At 42.2% G+C, this 22,338-nt stretch overlaps 1 protein-coding gene across 3 annotated transcripts in view; it reads right to left on the bottom strand.

Annotated features, from left to right (window-relative positions):
* Positions 1-5,319: 5,319 nt before the first annotated feature.
* diaph3 (diaphanous-related formin 3) overlaps positions 5,320-22,338 on the bottom strand; it is a 67,407-nt gene continuing 50,388 nt past the window's right edge. For all 3 annotated transcript variants that reach the window (XM_088413527.1, XM_088413530.1, XM_088413528.1), the window contains one exon: positions 5,320-6,697. In XM_088413527.1, coding sequence (XP_088269653.1) covers positions 6,360-6,697 — 338 coding nt within the window. In that variant the 3' untranslated portion in view covers positions 5,320-6,359. The remainder of the gene's footprint in view (positions 6,698-22,338) is intronic.

Genomic DNA, 22,338 nt, shown 5'->3' with positions numbered 1-22,338 from the left:
TTTTTTTGTGATTCCAGATTTGCACTTGTGTTATGTGCTTTTTGTTCTTTTGTTTGCGTGTCAGTCTTTACTTTTTTTGTCATTTTTGATGAGATGTTATGTTCGTGTTTTTCTATTATGATTGCAAATAATTGTTTGTGATTTTTATCTTTTTTAGTGAAAGGCACTTAAAGGCCACTGCACGCTAAAAATGTAGTTCCAAAATGTAATAAATCAGACACAGCGCTCTCTTATGAATGTTTATTTTCATCCCAAATGCTTTGCACTAGTTAGGTGGTACTTGCCCCCCCCCCCAAAAAAAAAAAAAAAAACAACCTCCGAGCAGGTGACATGCCGCCTAATTAGGAGGCTGGTGGCGGAGGGAAGAAAAGTGGACTTTTTTGGAGAAGGGGGGCGCATTTGTCGGCACGAGCAGAGGGTGCGCGGCCCACACACGGAGCGGCGCCATAGTCCTCGGCGCTCCGCGTAGAGCTCACCGTCGAGGGCCGAGCGTCCGCCGCCCACGGGGGTCGCTGCCGGCTTCCCGCTCGACATTTTGCCACCGGTTGCTCAAAACCTGGCGCTTGCACTCAGACTAAAAATGCAGAATAAAGTTGCACAAGTCTTTCACCTTCCGGCGGCTTAATGACCGCGTTCACTCCGGTCCCCAAAATCAACGCCTACAGCTCCTTATACATTTTTTTCCACCGGAAAAAATGGATTTGTTTTCTATGGCCGGGTCCCCAATTATATATAATAACCCTAACCCTGTAATATACATGATTGTTTTATTTTTATAAAGATCTTTACTATATATGTTGACAAAAAAAAAAAAAAATCCTGATATGGTTTCGTCTAAAAAAAAAAAAAACAACTTACTATAGAATGGTCTTCTATAGATATTAAAAAAAACAACCTTAGTATACAGTGTTTTTTTCCTTTCAATTTTTAAAGGATTTAATATACATGAGTTTTATTTTAAAAACTATTCTTAACATAGAGTCTGACTATACATGGTCTTTTTGTTAAGGGTTTAATATTTTAAATACATTGTTGTTTTATTTAAAACTTATTCTACATCCATTACCATACATCCAGGCTCGGGGAGAACACGCAAACTCCACACAGGAAGGTTGGAGTCAGCTGGATTTGAACTGGGGAACCAGATATGTGAAGCAGGTTTGCTAACCACTGCGCCTCCGAGCCGCCTAAATTTGTCAAATATTTTAATTCATTCCTAAAATTGTTGCCTCTTCATTTGCCAACGCAGGAGTTACGTACGCTGCCCAGTCAAGTGTAGGTCGGCATGATTTATTTTCAGCCTCGGCGCCCAGTGAAGGCCAAGGTCCAGAACTCAGCAGCCGCCACTTTGGCGGAAGACGGCGAGTAGCGCCGTGGGCTCCTCGGCTTTATCTTTGCATTCCAGAGATAGGGGCACGTCTCATTCCGCCAACCCCGTTGGTGGACGAGCACTTTTTTCATCTGGCGCCGAGTCCAACTCTTTGTTGCCTCTTTATAGCTCAAAAGTAAGAGGAAATAAATAGCCCTGCTTGGTAGTAGAGATAGAAAGGGAGAAAAAAAAAAATAAACTAAACCCACAGCCGAGTCTCTCTGAAGTCCAATTTATTAGATGTGCGGAGCAAAAGTTTTGAGAAGCGCCGAGTATTTTGCCATTGATGCACTGAGCAATTACAACAATTCTTCTTTCAGAGGCGTAAACAGCCAAACGCTGTCAGGAGACTACCGGGCTGGGCGCCGGAATAAATGTCTTCTAGGAACGCGGCGATGCAGTCTTCTGTGTCTCATGCTAAGAATCAAAATTCAATTAAGGTCCGCTCTCATGTAAAACCAAAACACTGCTTTTTGCAATGATAATACAAAGGAAATGGTTTCATGGAAGGCATGCTAGAAAATGCTTTTTTTTTTGTCAATCGCATCAGTTTGTTCTGATGAGCGCATTTTTAAAATGATGTGTTTTAATCAACTTCCAGGGACAATAGCGAGCAAGGAAAGATGTCATTGGTTGAGGTGAAAGACGGGATGCAATTGGTTTGGCGCCTTGCTCGAGGGCGGCGCCTCTCGACTGGGGCGGTGAGAAGGCACTTTAGGGGGTAGGTGAAATTTTACCAGGATTTCTGCATCTATTAACATTTAAGATCATGTTTTGACAACGCTGTGACAGGAACAGGTTTTCTTTTTAAATTAAGAGCAAATTAATTGGAAGATGAAATTGGAAGTAAAAATTTGAACACCTAAAATGGAGCCATGAGAGATTGTATGTAAGAAAGCGAAGCTTTGAGGCGGCTTTTTTTTTTTTGGTCAACCTGTTTATTTTTTTTTAAATTGACGGACCCGACTGGTCAACTCCTCCCGGCCTTTTGCAGCACTATTTTTTTTTTAAGCTTTTTTTTTTTCCTAACCCAAATTGCTTTGCACTGGTTATTGTTTGAAGAAAATATTTCACAGGGGGTGCACGACTGAAAAAAAAAAAGATGATACGAGCACAGTAGTGAGGAAGCGCGGCTTCATTTGGGGACTTCCACAGTCCAAGTCCTTGGGGGTGACTGAGTGCCTCCCAAACGACATGACGGGCAAAACCAACATGACAAACTGTTGGGGAAGCAAACATGAATGGAAATAATTGTATCATTGATTGCTGCCTCCTACAGTTCAACTCGAGTATATGACAGTTTGTGACATCGCTTAGAGCTTTCCAAGGCCTCAATGGGGGGGGGTGGAACAAAAAAAACAAAAAAAAAGGGATGTGTTCTCCTGTTGAAAATACTTGCAAGCCAAATGGAAATGAGGCTGAAAAAAGACAAGAAACCAAACGATACTGTTAAAAGCTGTGCACTGCTTGTTCAAACTTTGGCAAGCGGATGTTATTTTTAACAGGCGGATTTTCTTAATGTCACGTACGGAAGCATAACACTGCCAATTTGGATTACACATTTTTGACTGGCAAATACATTCCAAGATATTTGCAAATATGTTGAGAGGAAATGCTAAAAACACCATATTACCTCATAATTTCATTACATATTGACATGCGTGAGTGTGTATATATATATATATATATATATATATATATATATATATATAATGCTATCATAAAAAATTGGGCTCACGTGTTACAAACTAAACAGAACATTTTTCAGCAGTATTTGCACGTGTTAAGTGAACATTAGAGAGAGCTGGGGCGCAAAAGAAAAGAACAAAGCACAGATGCAAAGCAAAGATGGCTTTTTTTTGTTTGACTAAAACAAAGCTCACGTTGCACTCCAGTATTAATATAAAAGGTGAACCTTAATCCTAATCAACATTTTGCAGCATTTTCCTTTCATTTTTTTTCTCGCCCTCTTCACCCGAGAGGTAGCTGGCATCCCATGCGCGGTTTGAAATATTCAGAAAAGCCTCAGTAAATACGGCATTAGCAGTGAAAAGCCAGAACGGGGAGCCTGGGGAGCTTACAAAGGGCGCGGTAAGATTTTAAGATGATTTTAGTTAGTGTACTGGAAATTGTCGAAAAGAAGAGCAGTCTGAGACCCGAGTCGGTCTCCCGAGTCCAAATCCAAGACCTACCGGAAACCGTCGCTCCGTTTGCAATTACAGTTTGGGTGGGCTTGAAAAATGGCAGCACAGGGTGCCAAACGATGACAATTTATGGACCAGCAAAAAAATCTAAGTCCCACCTCTGCTACCTACTACAAGAGATAGCCACGGCCTCTGAATACAAATCAAATACGAAGTATCCGGGCAGCTGAACGTTGTTGTCAAATCATTAGCAGTCCAAATGTGCAAAGCGACTGACGGCTTCATCTTTCTTACTGTTGTCCGCCCGGACGGACGATGTAACCGACACCGTCAACGGTAGATGACAAACGATTCCGCCAGAGGACTGGAAAATTAGAAAAATAAATGGCGGCGTAAAATTGCGCAGCTTGATGTGCAGAGGCGATTAGAAATACGGCTCGCCGTTCACGCTTTGACTCGGGGGAGAAGAAAAAGGCACAAATGGAATCTGCTTTGTATCTGCCACCTTCTGTAAATGCTTTTTAAACTTCATCTCCAATCAAAGAGGCCCAGATTGCAATCTGCTCCGCAATATGTTTTATTAGGCCTATAGATAAACGCCACGGCTGCGTGGACGCAGACTCCTAAGTCATGAGACGCGATGCAACCGGCCCACTTTTCTACAAATATCAGAGTTTTACAAAAACAACCTGCTGTTCCGATTCTAATGGAAGCGTATGAAAATTAGGGATTAAGACAACGCGCGCCGTTGAAAGATGAATGTGGCAAAAGTTTAAACGTGTTTTTCTCTGTGTTAAACGGCTAATGCGTGTAAAACCCCAGGTAAAAACATTTAAAATTGTATATACATATTAAAAATTGGTATCAAAATAGTATAGTTAGTGCTACGTATATTAAATATACACGTATACAATTAAATAACATCAGAAATAAAAAAAAATACATAAAGGACAGATTTACCTTTGAGTGGCGAGCTTGTTATGGCCCGAGTGAGGGTAGCCTAGGCTAAGCTAGCTTAGCCTTCTTCATTACTCTTGATTATCTCCAGCTGGGTTTCCATTTAAATGGTCTTCTTCTCCCTTTAACATCAGTAGCAATTTCGGGACCCATGGCTAACCAAATCAAGTTTAAATTAAACAGCGAAATGCACAATACGAAAAAAAAAACATAAGGCAGGGACGTCGTAAAATGAGGCTCCGCTGTATATGTATGGATAGGGCTGATGCCAGTGAACATTTTGAGGGGTTGAAAGTAAATGTTTATATTTGGCCATGTTACGAGCCTTTCAAAGTCAGCCCAAGCTGGGTGATTATGAGGCCGGGCTAGTGAAAAAATCCCCGGACAACCAGTGGTTTAAATGCATAGCGGCATCGATATAGCGCTCTCACTAACACACGTTTCTTCTATCAAATCAGTCCCCGTGGGAACCCTGTATTCATAACATCAGTTCCACCCGCGGGTGAATTCTTTCCTACTGACGCTAATTGTCCAGCTGTGTGCTCCCAAAGACACATTTTTCTCACCTCAGCATTTCTACAGCAAAACGTAGTGGCTAATACATGAAACGTTGCTGTTTAAAATCTCTTCTCCTCAGCTCCGGAACCAAAACCAAACTAAAAGACGTGGCTAAGGAGGGCGTGTATTTACTCTTGCACAGGGCGTGCAGGGAGTTGCCAATTGCTCCAAAGCTCCAAATTTTCACGTTACGGCCTCTTTAATTTAGCTGATGTCGCATCAAAAAGATACATTGGTTTGTTGCGGTAATAACAGGCGGAGACAGCATCAGTCACAAAGCCAACTATTTTATTATAAATTGATAAAATGTATAAAAGGGAGAGTACAAGATCGAGATTAAGAATGCAGTGATTAATCACTTCACTTGCAAGATATGAAAAGTAAGTTAAGACTAACTTTACTGCTTGGGAATAGAAATGTTCCCTTGGCTACAAAGTTTTACCAGAAAAAAAAAATAAATCCTGACAATCTCTCTTAAAAAAATACAATCATATAGCAAGATAAAGAGTATGTAGAAAAGACTTTGAAAAATAGAAAATAATCTCAAAGCGACTTCAAAAGTAAAGACTGTATGTTAAATGAAAATAATCGTCTTTTGATTTGAACCCTATTACTACTACTGATGTACTCATTATTATGCAGGAGGTTTTCATAAGTAGCTGTTGTCATGACAAAAAGGGACATTTGATTTGCTTTGAGCTAATTTCTATGAAATTCAATGTTGTTGTGAAATACGGAATAAACCTTAAGATTGGTAGTGTGTTTCTCTCCCAACGGCGATGGGAACCGCCAAGTGGTCCCGTTCTATTGGCCCCTACCCATACAATGGAGAACGTACTGAGGAGTGTGGGCAAATTGTTGACGTGCGCAATGCCAAAGTAATGCACTAAATATGTCTAAATTCCGCCTGCTGATAAATATTTGATACAACACAAACACACATAGGATAAATAGAGGGAAATGAAATAAACGTGAAAGTTTGCATCAGAAAAATATGTTAGAAAGTGCTTAGTAGTATTGCAGTTTGACAATTTTTTTTGGAGACAAGAACAAAAACGTCAGATTTCACAATTGTAAATGCGCGCATTAGCCGCACAGAGACCTGAATTGGTTTCCTAGTTTCTAAATCGGCGTTCTACGTTGATTTTGCCCGACTTGTCGCTTTGGCATACTTTGTGTGTAAATTTGTCAAATCCTGTGGCGCTTCAGCAGATTGAATTCTTCAGATGACACACAAGCACACGTTTTCTACTCATGTCCAAATGACAGAGAAAAAGCAGGGGATGTTTTGAATTGCGGTGTTAAAAAAGGATCCCATTTTGTTGTGTCTATTACAAGGCTCTGAGTTTTGCTAAGAGCGCCTCCACAGACTCCCCATCGTCGCTACAGGCCGCCCCCATAGCGGACGCCGGCCGAGAGTCCGGAGCCTCTCCCCCTTTCCCTTTTTTGATGGCCGCAGGCTTCGGATCTTCCCTCAGCGGTACTCTTGCATTCCCCGGCGGCAAACTCTGGGCCGAGGCGTCCCCGTACCTGCGTCCCGTATCCGTACGCGGCGCCGTCGTAGCCGCTTGGCCGTCGGGCTCCTTGGCGGGCGGGGCTTTTACCGCGGCAGGAGCGGCGCTCGTATTCGTCCGGGAACGAGAGCGAAGTAGACTCGCCTTCTTGTTTTCTGTGAAGGGGAAACGAAAACAAAGCGGCAAGCGGAAGTGTCTGATTAAAGGGTGCGGGTATCGGTAGGTGACGAGATTGCGAGCGAAAGGGACTTCGGCAAAGCAAAGAAGGCGTTCAAATTGTCAGCCTGTGTGAATGGCGCGACGGAGCGACAGGATGAACGGCAAAGACAAGCCAGAGGCACTTGGCAAGCAAAGTGAACGTACACATCGATTTGCTTTCCACTGTGTGTTGGGATGAAAACATAAGAAAAAAAAAATGGAAGCACATACAGTATATAGCTCTATCTATACGTATATATAACACAACGATTGGCCATATACGACAAAGTATGATGAGCAGTCTTGCCACAGTAACCTTGAAAAAGTACGCTATTTCCCCAAATATACTGTAGGATGCAGCTGTGTATTATTTTAGGTCCTAATTCTGGTATTTTCTATGTTACCGTGTATAAGACGTACCAAAGGTTTGGTGACTATGTAAATGGACTTTCACTTATATAGCGCTTTTCTACCTTGGCTACTCAAAGCGCTTTACACTAACTAGTCATTTACATACTGATGACGCAGCATCAGGAGCAATTAGGGGTTCAGCGTCTTGCTCAAGGACACTTCGATATGGTAATGATGGTCGGGGATCAAACCCCTAGCCTCTCGGCTGGGAGACGATCACTCTACCACCGAGCCATGCCGCCCCAAAAAAACTATAGTGAAACAGAATAAAGGTCATCTTGCAAAATTCTTTACACAGTGGACCCCCGTGTTACAGTCCTTGGCTTACGTCTTTTTCACGTTGCGATATGGAATACAGAGTTTTTTTTCCCTTGCTTTGCGACACAAACAACTGTCATGACCCTAGGGGGTTGGCTGTATTTGTGTTGTTTTGCCTCCGTCTGCTGGCGTTTTTAGGCAATCGCACTTATTTACCATTGCCGTCTAACTGCTTCTATGCAACGCGTGACTACAATTCGCCATACGGCGAACTCGCCTCACGAGCCCAACCGCGGACCGGACTAATCTCCTAACACGGGGGCCCACTGTATTTCCTTGTGCTCATATCCGTAAGTTATGTATTTTCCGAACCCGGAATACAACCCGCGACTACTTTTTCCGCCGACCTGATGGAAAGGCAACTATCGTACGTAGTCGGTTTCACTCTTTTGTACGGCGCCCACCCCCACCGACCCGCAAGGCCGAGCTCCCCCCAACGCCGCCGCTCCCGTACGCATTATCTATTCTCTTCATCTCTTTCCCTTCTCCTACAGTGTTTCTCATCATCTTTATTTACCCCGAGCCCCCGGCCGACCTCTGCCACCGCCCCTCCCATTGGCTTTTATAGTTAGAAGAGCCAGTCGGTGACCAAATCAGACCTGCCTTGTGAATTATAATCCCTTTGAGTCGCGCTTCAACTTCATCATCAGTATGTGCGCGCTGGCAGGAGAGGGTGAATCCATATTCATGTGACCTTGCCACGGAGACGGGAAAGGTACGGCGCGAGCGAAGACGCCGGCGCATTTAAAGTTTCCCGGCGTCTGGCAAATAGGAGTCAAACACAGCGGAGCAGAACAGAACAGGCCGCTCCGTCAGCCAATCGGTAATGAGTTTGGAGCGTGGCCAGTCAGTCATGACAGTGTGTTTTATGGGCACGCTGACGAATGACAAGGGACGTCCCTGAACACAAACTCTGACAAATAAATAAGGATATAGCGAGGGAGGAGAGGGAGGGGCCAGACGAGATAGAGAAGACTGCAAAATTAAGTCAAGTGAGGCTTTTCAATGGCGGGACGCGACGTTTTGGAAGAAGCTTATTAGATCGGGACTTAACACTGTTGAAAAGCCGAGACTCAATTTGATAATTCCATTCTTTCTCCTTCTGACATTTCACCCTCGTAACAGCTTTCCCGCTTGTTGTGTGCGCGCCGTGTCTCATAAACACATTTCTTATGAAACGCACTCACGGCTAATGCGAAAATTGGCAATAGCGGTATCAGCAAATTGCCTTTTAACGTCCAACAACCCGCACGCTGCCACTGAATCGAATGCCAGTCATCGACGAAAGCAACCGAGCGTGAAAAGACTTACAAAATATTGCCAGTTCCTTGCCGCGACAAGGAACCATTCCAAGCAAACGGGAAAAGATCAGATATGGATTCCTGTTATCAAAGTTTTTCCATTTTTGTCTTAAAGGGGCCCTATCATGAAAAGTCATCTTTCTGGAGCTTTTAACCATGTTCTAATGTTGATTTTGCATCCCTAAAGTGCGATTTTCCTCCATTGACGCATTTCGAAGCATTCCCGCTTGATCTGTCCTGGCACTCCGGCCCCGCCCGAGCAGATGAATATGACTAGAAGAAAACTCATGACAACATTTGGTAGCTCCCCTACACCGCCCCGTACCGCCTGTGCAAGAGTAAATACACTCCGACCTCACCCTCGTCTTTTTAGAATCGGTTCAGGAGTTGAAGAGGATTCGGCCAAGTAAACAGCCACGCTTCATTTATTAGCTACTACGTTTTACTGTAGGAATGCTGAGGTGGCCAAGATGCGCGTTTGAGAGCACCTAGAAGTAAATCATCGTTGTGAATACTGGTTTACCACGGGGACCGATTTGATGGGAGGAGCGGGTGTTAGCGAGAGCGGCGTATTGACGGCGTTTTGCATTTTAACGTCAGTTCATCGCCCGTATTTGACCCCGCCATTGCACTGGTCTCTATCAGCCGTGAGCCAAGTGACGCCGAGCGGTCAAATCGACGGATCGGTGGATGTTCCTGACGAGAATTTTATTATATTATTGCTATTTTAAAAGACGAGAATTCTGGTCCAAGGCACCGAAAGAGTTAATAGGAAATGAAACGGTCAAGTCGCCGAGTGTAATTGCTATGGATATGTTTAACTGTGGAAAAAACACGATCTGGACCCTTTAACATCGTTAAGCCTAAAAGCATTGAAGTTGGTTTTGATGATCAAAGCGCTCTGGGGTTGTGTTTCTTCTCACGCCGCCTTTGGGTGACATGCTCGCTCACCCGTCCTTTTCAAGTCAAATAGCTTGTGAAGGTATGCCTCGGCGGCGGCTGTAAAGCAAGGCTAAAGACGCTCGTCATCTGCCGGTTGCCAATTCAAAACGGGAGCCGGCAGCGCGCGAGTCGCCGACAGATAAGCGTTCGTTCGGACCAAAGACTCCAGGGTGTTTAAGTAGAGCTACAGCGGTCGGTGGAGCAAAAAGTATTGATATACCCACTTACTTCATCAATAAATAATCAGGCAAGACTCCGGGCCTCCCCTGAATCCTAATTCTCCGGTTTATCGAGACGTTTAGCAAGAGCAGGATATGTTGTCTGGCCGGGCTCCTGATGAGCTACATGAACTCGAGTAATGAGCTCCTGCTTAATCTGTCAATCGGGGGCCAGTTTGGGCGCCTGGGCTTCTGACTATGCGAAAGCTGGAAGGAGGAAACGCCGCGCAACATTTGCGAAGGAAGGTTTGTGAGAGAAATCACATTATGTTCTTATCAGAAAGGAAAAGAAAAATTGGGGTGGAGAACACGTTTCGTCTGGACGGGTCTGGAGCCGTTCGTGTACTGATGATAAAAAAAAAAAAAAAGACAGGTATTGCGAAAAAAAAAAAAAAAAAACAGGTAAACATGCCCGCATGTCCGATAAGATCATACTTAGTGGAAAGGTAAAATGTACTGTGGGTCCTTTTTTTCTCTTTGCAAATAGCTGCAAGGAAGAATTTGTTTTTTTCCCCCTCATCAGATCATTTGGTCCATTTGCATTTGCCACATCAAACACGATGCGGATGAGCCTTTCCTCTCATCACTCTCACACTCCCCATCTCCGCGCTCTTATGAAGTTTGCGCTGTTTGATCACATAAGGAAGAAAGTAGTCAGACACTTATAAAAATATGCGGTTCCTCCCTGTGGAGTGATTGACACAACAAGTTAAAGCTAAAGGGATCAAACCCAGCATGCATATATGTGCTCCGTATAGCACGGCCGCCGGGACGCTTTGCTGCTCGTCTGTCCATTGAAAACTTTGATTCGTCTTGTATTTTTAGACTCAAAAAACTGTCAATTTCCACTCACGGCCAACAACAAGTTAGCGTTTGTCCTCTCAGCATAGGGAAGCACTCATGCGGCCATCAGCTCCGCCCCCATTCGGTATGCGCCCAAATGAAAACGTCCGGAGGAAACTGAAAAATAAATAAAACACAAATAAATGATCTATTTCCCAAAGACGGATTCCTTCTTTATTTTGATCAGCTGGCATAGCGGTTACCAGAATGGAAGCCGGACCAGGGCCGGGCAAACTTTTCCACTCGACGGACACAAAACTTTTGACAAAAGGGTCGCATGGTATATTTCAAAATAAAATTGACATAGCACTCCAACGGTGTTTGCCAAATCCCACGTATTTCGTTATTTATCCAAACGACGCTCACGACAACTGAAAAATAAAGAAAAGGAGGCTTTCTTTTAGCGCCCTCCCGAAATTCGGCAGGCCGCATTAAAAAGCGTAACGGGACGCAGATGGCCCCCGGGCCATAGTTTGCTGAGCTAGTAGCATGAAATTTGTTAGTTATTTCACCCCCGACATTCTTCTTGGTTTTATGGTTTCTTAGTGTCCTTAATATGTTGTTTTTGTTTTTTTAAATAGCAGATTTAAGATCGCAAAAAAAAAAAAAAAAATCTGAAGTGGCGAAACTCAAGCTAGCTATGAAGGCTAACTTGAAAATAACAGCCCATTGCTGTGCCCTTAGTCCTTAGCCATAATTACATGAGTCGGATGGGGCCTAGTAGTCACTCCGGTCGGTCTTCCCTGGAACCGGTCAGATCTAGTGTCGCGCATTGAAGAACGCGCCGTGACATTAAATAAGCGGAAGAAGAAAATCCTCCTCCAAAAAGAAATGAAGGGAAACGGCAAGAATATGAAAAGGCTGAGCTGAATGTCCGTCACGGCTCGTGCCCTTCAGTGAAGCCAAACCGCCGCGAGATGCACTGAAGCATGACATTGCGTTTGCACGCTTTGGTGCGTTAAACAATGCCGCAAAAGCGAAGCCCATTCGCCACCACGTGCGCAGGCCTGTTTTTAACACAAATGAATAGAAAAAATACTCAACTCATTCCCGGCTAGCCATTTTCAAGTATCGTGACGGTTCCCAGACACACGCGATATTCTGTTCCATCTCAAATGGAGAATTCATGCCACCTAGTGGCAATTGTGCATCAGTAAAGTTTACGCCATTGAAATTTAGAGTAGCGTCAAACGCTTCCCCGCCGATCCTTGCTGAAACACGGAATTGAAAAGAATACTTGGCGACGGCAGTGAAGCAGCTCCGATTTTAAATCAATTAAAAAGGTTTACAAAAACAACACTGCATACCATGAATTATTTGCAATTATAGCGAAACATTTTTCAGGTTTGGCATTTCTGGAGTGCGCCGACTGCCGAACGACATTTTTTAGGTGCGTGTGTGTGTAAGTGTAACGTCGGGTTTTTTCCGCGGCAAATGCATTCATCGAGTATTTCATTCTTGTCACAATTTCAGATGATTGTGAGATTATATGGTGATATTAACATATAAAAAGTTGTTTCTTTTTTATTTATTACAGGTCAAATCAAATACTTCTATCCTACCACCAGGGGGCAGTCTTTTCCGACTGTCAATTGAGAGCCATTTTGAAAAATATGATTGGCAAAAAATTGGTATAATTCGGTTTGAAATGACCGCAAATGACATTTTGACTGCAAATTGATTAAAATTTGCTTAAAAATAAATAATGTGCATGGTTCTAAGTAGTCTTTTTTTTCCCATTGGTTTGCACTCAGCAATTAAGTTAGCCGTGTTGACCTGTGTGCCAGGTTTTTGCCATGCTTTTGACTGAATTTGTTTTAATTATTTACTTGATTTATTTATGTTAGTTTATGAATATTATTCGTAAGTATCAAGTCTTGAAGCCTTGTTTATATACTGCTTGTTTAAAAAAAGGGCAATAAATAGAATAAATAAAATCGTGATTAATAAGCGCGATTTCAATATTGAGCAAAATAATCGTATTATTTTGCCCACAATCGTGCAGCCCATAATTGTTACAGAATGATATTTAGGTAGCCCTTTAAGCAAAAAAATAGCAATATTCTGAATAATAAAAAAAAAAAAAAATATGAAAATGAAACGGTGCGCTTCATAACACAATTCAAGGTGGTCCTCCCACCCTTCCATTTTTGCAAACACCACCCTCGGTAAGCAAATAAATGAAAATAAACAAAAAGAACACCGAGCGCTCGAAACCGCTCCGTCTGGCGAAAGACACTTATTTTACGCCGACGAAGCGATCATCTGCGCTGTCAATTAGCGAGCGTAATGTATAAAAATGCACTCGTTAGTCCACGGCCAAACTAAGTCTGTGTTTTGAAATCTAGTGGGCAATTAAAGGACATTAGAAAGAGCGGAAACACCTGGCGGACGCCATGGCGACCATGGCTCTTAATCCACTTTGCCTTCCCCTAATTACATCTACATGCGGGCTAATGGACTGAAAAAGGCATCGTCATAGCGGGACGACATCACAAAGGTCTGCCCCTCGTTCCGTTCCGTTCGCTTTCCTTTCACCTTTTCTATTAAGCCCCGGCTGTTTCACCGCTAAAATATTGCCAGTGTGGCTCGTAGCCTCTGGCTTGAATGAAACATATCTTGGTTGCAGGCTCCGCTACCTGTTGTTATTTATGTGCTTAGCGCTGGTAAATTTGCCCATCGGTGAGCGCGCTGATACATATTCAATGGAACGGCGGATTCGCATTAACCGAGCACGGCGGTGCAAGCCAAGCAAGCGTTATCTCCGCCACCTTTCGGGAGGCGAAAATGTTTCAAAGACGCAAAGATCAAACGCGTTTGGGACTCGGTGAAGCAATTTTGGGAGAAATTGCACGTGAATGCCGAATGAGAAATAAAGGAACAATGCGGGATGATACTGAATCAGGTAGAAGATTGTTGAAAGACTTAAAATGAACAGAGTAATGCTGAGCAATTTCATCAAATTAATTTGACGAAGCAGTCCTTTTAAAATTTTCAAGAATCTTAAAATTGGTGTTTTGCAAAACTGGCAGAATGTTGACAGTAGTTACTCCAAACTTAACTTATTTTGCTATCCATTTTCTGACCTTCCTTTACCATAATTTGAAAACAAACTGATGATTAAATAGATAAATAAATACAAAGATCCTTAGGGTTGAATCCCTAGACGTAAAAATACATTTGGGATTGAATGAATGAATTGAAAACAAACTGATGATTAAATAGATAAATAAATACAAAGATACTTAGAGTTGAATCCCTAGACGTAAAAATACATTTGGGATTGAATGAATGAATTGAGACATTTAATGGATAGTTTGATGGATATTTTTCAAAGGACGTTTTTGAATAGATTGAATATTTGTTGTTGTTGGGTTGATTACTTCTGTTAAAATGAATGAAAACTGTAACTGTCCAGAATCACTGGTGAAAATCAAGATTTTTGGTGGTTTTCGAAGGTGGGGACATATTCACAAAAAAACATGAGCAATATGATGATGAAAAATGTGCAAAGACATTGAATGATATTGCATATTGAAATATATGGAAATTTGGGGTGAATGTAGGATCGTGTTGGAAAAGGTTTACAGATTTGAAGACAAGGTTAACATTTTGAATTTTCAGTGAGACCGCATGACCGAATGTCTCACCGCAAATGAATGGACAATTCTTTATGTATAAAACAATAAATTGTGAGCAAATTGGGCATGCCTGAAAGGAGAAAAGTAATAGTCTGCAGGGCATGGATTTTTGAAGCGTGTTCAGGTAGGAACGGTTCCAATCGGTCGAGAAACGCAGAAGTAGTTGACGGGTTTTCACCATTCACCCAATTACGCGATTCGGGTAAAACACTATTGGTCATATTTGAAAGCTTCTCCAAAAGTGCCGGCGTCCAAACGGAGAGGTGACGAAAGTAAGCCGTCCTATAGACGTCTCCTTGTGTTGAAGTCATTTCTTTTTCTTTTGTTTTCAGCGCCAGTCGAGCGCTTGTGTTTAACACTCGGGCCGCTCGACAGATCTCGACATGCGAGGCCAGTCCTGCCAAACAGACTTATGAATTCCAAACGGCCTGGAGTCATGCTCTATATTTCATTGAAGTTGAATATTTAAAAAGATCAACCCACTCAAAAGCCTATAAAACCTATCGTTCTGGGGCCTTGTGTCCTAAAAATAAAATGGCATCTGCCATATCGCATTACAGACGGCCACATCTGCCCCATCTCTTCACCGCTTGGCTCTCTGTTCCCCTCGCATTCTGACAAAAGCCATCTGCTAAGCAGCCCGTCTCCATCAACACAGGCTTTGCCCCCGTTCTCTGTCAAACAACTTTGCGCTTTTTCCTGCTTCCGTCCCTTTAGTCTCCCTTTTCCTACTGGCACCCGGGAACTCCCTTTCTTTTCCCTTAATGGTGCCGCTGCAACGCTCTGCTAACTCTCTTAGCCGCCCTTCAACTTTGTGTCTTTAACAAACCGCCCAGTGCAACGCGCCCTTCTTCCAAATTGAAATTCTTACGATCCTTCTGAAAATGGTAAGGTGGAATCTTCCACGGTATTCCCCCGTGTACGACTCGAGTTTTTTTTCCTCATTTTCAACCAAGGGGGCCAACTTAAACCCGCATAACTCAAAACACACCAGTTTTTTTCAACATATCTGCTTTTGAATAACATTAATTCGATTGCAAAATAAGTAGTATCGTGTCCTTTACGAGGCTTACCATGATTATATATACGTGCGGCTAATTCGATATAGTATGCAACCATTTGAATGTGTTTGCATTTTCAAATGCACTTTCATCAAGCGTTGCCTAATTTCATTTTTGTAGTCAAAAAAGAGGCTGGGTGGATCATTTTTCCGGTGGATTTTGACTGATTATGAAAAGGACAAGACGGCTTTGTCTCCTTCAGCCATCGGGCGTGCGCTTGGACAACCCGGGATGAATGTCGGCAGGTGGGGGGAGAAACAGCCTAGGGAAACCTTCCACGCTCTGACCTCACAACAGTCATCACTTGGATAAAGAACGTCCCAAGTAAGATGATCAGCAAATAATCTTCGAAGACCTCCATTTTAACAAATTGAACGGGTCCGAAAATGATTACCCGTGTCGGTAATGATGATGACTTTTAGGGCTTTCAGACATAGAATTTTTGAAAATTCACAACACAGGGGCCCAACAATTTTGTTCACTGCTTGATACGACACAAAATGCTCAATTTTTGCACACTTGATCTTATGTGGGTAATCAATGATGAATAAACATGACAGGCACATCCACAAGCCTGTGGGCAATAACATGTGTGCCCATTTACCAGCCTTGGGAAAATGAGATTAAATCAAGAAATATCAGCGCTAAAACTAAGAAGCAATGAAAGCCGAGGTCCAAGATTTTTGCATAACTAATCTGATGTCGCATTGATAAATCAAAACATTACTATACCAGAGGGAGATGTTTACATTAAGTGCCGACGATCTCAGGGTAGACAACGGGTTATTAGTTTTATGCCAACGTGGTTGCGCTACAGGAGAATTTAAGCTTCAGACGTGATGGTGTAGTATATATAAACATTTTTAAAAAAAATAAGATTTTCCTGGCTAAATTGCAGAAAACGGGCCCTTGTTTACGCAGTCAAACGATACTTCCTCAAACTCAAGACTCAAAATAATTGAGCGGCTGGTTAAAGCAACGGCAGGCATCATCGCGCATTTGCCACGGATCAAAACCATAATAAGAGAAACTCATACGTATCAAGTGAATACCAAATGACAACCGTGCTCCACAAACTGGCGCCGCTAACGTGATTTGCACTGGTTCTAAGCTAAATGGATGAGCGGCGGACAAAGCAACAGTAACGCCAACGGGAAAACGCCGACTAGTTTCTGCTTTGATATAGCGCGCTCGCCCGTTTTCCTTTAGTCCGAGAAATGGAGAAGCTGACCCAGAAAACGTTTGGCAAAAACAACGAGTTCACTCAAAACCGAGGCAACAATTAAGGCATGGCGGAGTTTCGCACCTGTCCCGGGGCTTCTCCTTTCTCGGGCCCGGCAATTAAAATTGCACGCATCATTGGTCGGCGCAAACCTCCGAAGAGCATGATGGAATATTTACGCGAGAGACACATAAACGGACACATGCCTTCCGTGCGATGCGTGGAACCCGACGCAGATCCTTCAAATTACTTATGCGCTTACACGTGATGGCCAGCCAGCTTAGTTTCGTTCAATGAACCGTTAATGGACGCGGCAGGCAAATGATGCGGTAAAAGAAAAAAAAAAAAAAACGCGGTTGTACATATCACGGCTCGGGGGGACGCATTAACCCAATCACCTTCAAGGGAACGGAGCAACAGCCAGGGTTGTAGTTCATCACGCACAAGTCCTAAGCTGGCAAGGCGAACACCCACAGACCAAAAATGTGGAGTGACTGAGGTGGAAGATGTTGATCAATAGAAAGATAAAATGAGCTGTGTGACCACCAAAGCGGAAGTCACATTTGCCTTGCGCGGGTCAATTTTGCAAACAGCTGTCAGCACGGAACCAAGGGACTCCTTGAAACCGAAGTCGTGACCTTCGGCGGGTTTGCTTGACTTGCGTTGGAGGGAAATTGCCGTAGTTCCCCAAATATAGAACGCAGCCTTTATTTTAGGGTCAAATTCTGGTATTTTCTATGTTATAGCATTAGCAATCTGACTAGGACGCGCCAATAGTTTGAAAAATAGAATAAAATAGAATTGAAAAAATCTCATCCTTCTAAATTCTTTATATTTTCTTGTGTTCATATCCGGAAGTTATATATTTGTTGCGGGTTAAGCGTGTTTCAGATTTCCCCACGTTGTGAGCGGCCAGTGAATACCGCACCAGTCTCATTTGCTCGGAGCAATCGTTTGTCCTTTTCCTAGTGTCGCAGCTAGCCATAAAAACCCAAAGTTGGATTACTTAGAATTACAAGTATGTAATGTATGTGTTGAAACACTGCCATCCAATGGCCACAGTTAGAACTGGACTTATAACGATTAGCTTATATTGGGGAAGCATTAGTCAAGAGTGGCAGCTACCCTCCACGGAAAAAACGTATTTGGAAAAAAAAACTCTCTCTCTCTCTCTCTCTCTATATATATATATATATATATATACACAGTATATATATAGTTATATAACACTAGTTGATAATAGGCACAAAACGAGAGCAAAATATTTTGGATTTTGAACAAAGCGAGATGAGCACGCGGAGGTTTTGCAGGCAAGTTTGTAAGTACTCGTTGATCATTGTGACGTGGCATTGTTGTGCGCTTACTCAAGGATTTCTACACGTTACAGATACACAAACAACAAAGTGAAGTCGAAAAATAGGAGCGCGCTCCGCTTTTTCCTCGGGGGCAAGGTCTGTAATCATAAAACTGCTATTGATGACTTTGTGCTGGCTACGGCAAGCAACCTTGGCCCCATCGTCGAGTGGGATTCATCCTTCAACTTCCACGCGCAACAAATGAAAAGGAAAGCGTTTTTTTTTTCGCTCGGGTAAACTTCTAAAACCCGTCGCTCGTTGACACGGACAAAGCCCCGGGAAATAAATCTAGCGCAAACGGATGATATGTAACGGAGACGACTTAACGCATTACAGCAGAGACGGAAAAGTTTTCAGAAAAAAATACTACTAAAAATACTGCGCACGAAAATTGCAAGTCCACCTTATGAACTCTATACGGCGGCAATAGCGCACTTAATAATATCCTTCTGCTTTGAACGCAACCGTGGATATTGGCGTATCTTTTTATCCCTTCTGATTCATCGTTGCACAAAACACAAACTCAAAGTTCAAACGAAACGCGCACAGTTCATTCTCCGATTCTGAAAATTGGACAATTTGGCCACCTTGTGTTTATTTTTTTTTTGTCTATGTTTTTTGGTCACCTTAAGATAGAAAAGTTGGTATAATAATCATATATATATATATACATATATATATATATATATATATATATATATATATATATATCTTAGATTCAACACATCTTATTGAGCATATTGCTCAGAAGAATATTGAGCGATTCTTCAGAGTGATCTACTGACTATGAGATGTTGAACATAAAAAAAAAAAAAAGTAGCCCTGAGTGACATGGCCCCAAAATAAAATCTCTATTATTTATTTATTTTTTTTAAGTCTGGTCGATTACAAATTTATTTGGTTTTATTCAAAGTAATAAACCCAACAAACGTTTATCTAAAGCTTTACTTTCTTAAAAAAAAAAAGTTGTAAATCATGTCCAAAACATTCAGACAACAATAATGCTTACTGATTTGAAATCAGCTAAAGCAAAAAAATAAAAAAAGCTAGTCAAAAGCTTGTGCTTATGTGCTCATAATTAAATAGTTACGGTTAACTATTGTGCAAAATTTGTTCATCCTCAGTTTCGGACCTCAGAATATTTGAATTTTTTTTCCCCCTCAAAAAAAAATTTCTAATTTATCTAGAAAAAATGACAAGTCATCATTGGAAAAACAAAAAAAACTGCATTTCATGAATGTCACGCACCCTTCATCTGTTGTTTTCTGCATGTTCATCAGTACGCTGGCAATTCTTCCCAAGTGAGTTCCAAAATAACGACTTTCTACCTTTGTTTTCGCATCGAACAGCGAAGCAATGTCATAAGAGTAACGCGCATATCCCAGTGAGAGCGCGGATGGCCGGTGCGCGCCCTTCTATTTCCGCTTCGCCTTTGCCATGTACTGTATGATTAAACGCGCGCGCGAAGGAAACATGTACAATGACGGCGAAAGGGAAACGCCGGATGAAAGGGCGAGACGGCGTGCCTGAGATGCAAGCATATAGTCTGCCACTTTGGCTCGGGAGCGCAGTGACCTTGTTTGCGCGATTAGAAGAACCGCTGGGGCATGATTGGACGCGTTACATTACCCCCCCCCCCCCTCGCTGTCATCTCATATTCATCAATATGGCTCTCCTTCCTTTTATTTCCATCTTGGTTTTTCTTTGAAGGCGCTTCTGTTTATTATAATGGCAATTTTAATTGCATGCCAAGAACACACACACGCACACATTATATATATATATACACATATATACACACATATACATACATATATATATATATATATATATATATATATATATATATGTCAGGACCTTTAGGAGGTTGTTTTTGTCTCAAAGTGAACACCAATTCAAATTTTTTATTTTCTTCACATACTTAAAATGATCATGCACGAGATGAGCCCGATTTGGGAGAGTGCGTCACATGTCAAATTCAGGGTTATGTCTTCAAAAATTAAGATATTGACATGTTCTAATGCTAGTCTTACCGTAATTTCCTAAATGTAGGACGCACCAGTGTGTAGGACAAACCCTTAATTTTAGGGTCAAATTCTGACACCTTCTATGTTAGCGTCTATAGGACGCAGCTTGGCGACAATGTAAAAACACTAGCAAAGCAGAATAACTCTCATCTTTGTAAATTCTTCATATTTTCTTGTGTTCATCTCCATAAATGATATATTTGTTGCGCGGTAAGTGTTTCAGATTTCCCACATTGTGAGCGGTCTGCGAACGCCTCACAATAACGAATATTCAACAGGACACCTGTTTCTTTTTTTCGCACGTGGGCTGCACAGGACTATAATATAATATCAGTGATATTGAATAATTTACGAAAACGCTGAATCTAAGCAGGGATAATCGATGCATTCCTAGCTAGCTAGCTAACTATCTTGAAAGGAGGCAGATCGTTTACGCCATTGAAAAGTGCGGGCCAGGAAGCATCCGCGTTTTAGCGTTGCTCCACCTAGAAAGAGCATATTTGCCAGGGCGGCATGTAAATGACGCCTTTGACTGGCCGGGAGAACGCCCACAGGCAAAAAGAGAGAGAATATGTCCCGGAGTGATTGGCAGCCTAAAACGCAAACATTTGCAAATCATTTGACTTACAGAAATCTTTATTTTGTTCTTTGTTTGCCGCCAACACACAGTGTGTACATCAAAACACACACACACACACACACACGCAGCCAGTGATAGCCATGTGCCCACACAGCGGATCCTGAGCCAAATGTTTAATGAACACGAGCTGCCAGACTATCAAGAACAAACCGGCCAACGCTACTGTCTGATTACCAGTCACAAGCAATGAGGGGAAAACACAAGCGCGCCTTTTTAAGGCTTTAGCGGAAATTAGACGCCATTTTATTCGCTAGCAAATACTGTATGTTAGCATCTGAACATCTAAAGCGGGGTTGTCTAATCTTTTTTCAGAGGGCCAGATTTGGTAAAGTGAAAATATGCGGGAGCCAAGCATTCCGCAATATCACATTTAAATGAACTATCTCAAGCCACGGTACGGCAGTCGACGCCAGACTTTGCCAGAAAGCCAGCCGATCCTTCCAAATAAACTGTACTACACTGTGTCATTTTGCAGCGGGGGTAAACGAAGAATGATTTCAAGCAAAATAAATTAAAAAAAACAAACTACCGGCAAGGTATTCTGCTGTTATTCGCAAAGGCAGGCAAATGATGAAACATGGTGTAAAATACCTTGAATGCAGGTATAGCGGATTTTTATGATTGCATGACTGTGACATGCTTAAAAATGTTCAAAGCCTTCCGGGTAGAAGGTGTAAGTACAAAGATCTCGGAGAGAAAGACTTAACAAATTGAGAAGCAAATACTTGAACTTCCCAGCAGGATACTATGGTGGGAATCGTTAAAAGACAAGCATGCGGGACTCTATGCATATTTGAACACATTTCATGATTTTCACATTACATTTGAGCTGTTATATTATTATCACATTAAATATGTTATCAAATGATGTTAGGTAGTCTACAGAGTGTGTGAGAGTTTCAAAGCAAACTAGATACTGATACTAGATACTATCCCCAAATATAGGACGCACCCTTAATTTTAGGGTAAAATTATGGTATTTTCTAAATTCAAAATTCAGTTTAAGTGGCTGACGAATCTTCCTCGAACGGTGTCCAAAATATATTTATACACATTTTGAAGTTACGGTTTATAGTTTACGGCTATTTTTCAAATCTTTGATTTTGAAAATGACAAACTAATGGAACGGATGCAATTTCTTACCCGGCCCCACCCCCCCTATGCTTTCATCATAATGTAGGATGCTGTTAAACAGGCTACGCTAGCGCTACAATCTTCAAAAACACCATCACCACGCAGAAAGGATGCATGATTATACTATCTTTACATTTTTGAACGCCAAGAGCAGAGGAAGTGGTACATTTTTGCACTGGGAGAACTGGAGTTCTCCGCATAATCACTGAAGCCTTGACTGACTCCATTTATCTCTCGCCGGATCTTCTTATTGTTGCACTTTAATAGCGCCACTTGCTCAACTTTCCTACGTTATCAAGCGCCTTCACTGCAAAGGCTGTGATCGCAGTTGTTTGTATTGTTATTTATTTTTTGCATTCGCATCTTCAAAGATAGCCGTTTAAGCTTATTAAAATGGGTGTCAACTCCCTTACCCTCTTTTATCAAAGTCTGAATCGTTCACAGTCATGGCAACTGGGACCAAGCAAAGACGTAATGACTTACAT

This window comes from Hippichthys cyanospilos, chromosome 4 (genome assembly GCF_059441005.1).
Source record: "Hippichthys cyanospilos isolate Australia breed blue-spotted pipefish chromosome 4, RoL_Hcya_1.0, whole genome shotgun sequence".
NCBI classification, from domain to species: Eukaryota; Metazoa; Chordata; class Actinopteri; order Syngnathiformes; family Syngnathidae; genus Hippichthys; species Hippichthys cyanospilos.
Note: the sequence above shows the minus strand (reverse complement) of the source record. Positions and strands in the feature narration are given on the sequence as shown.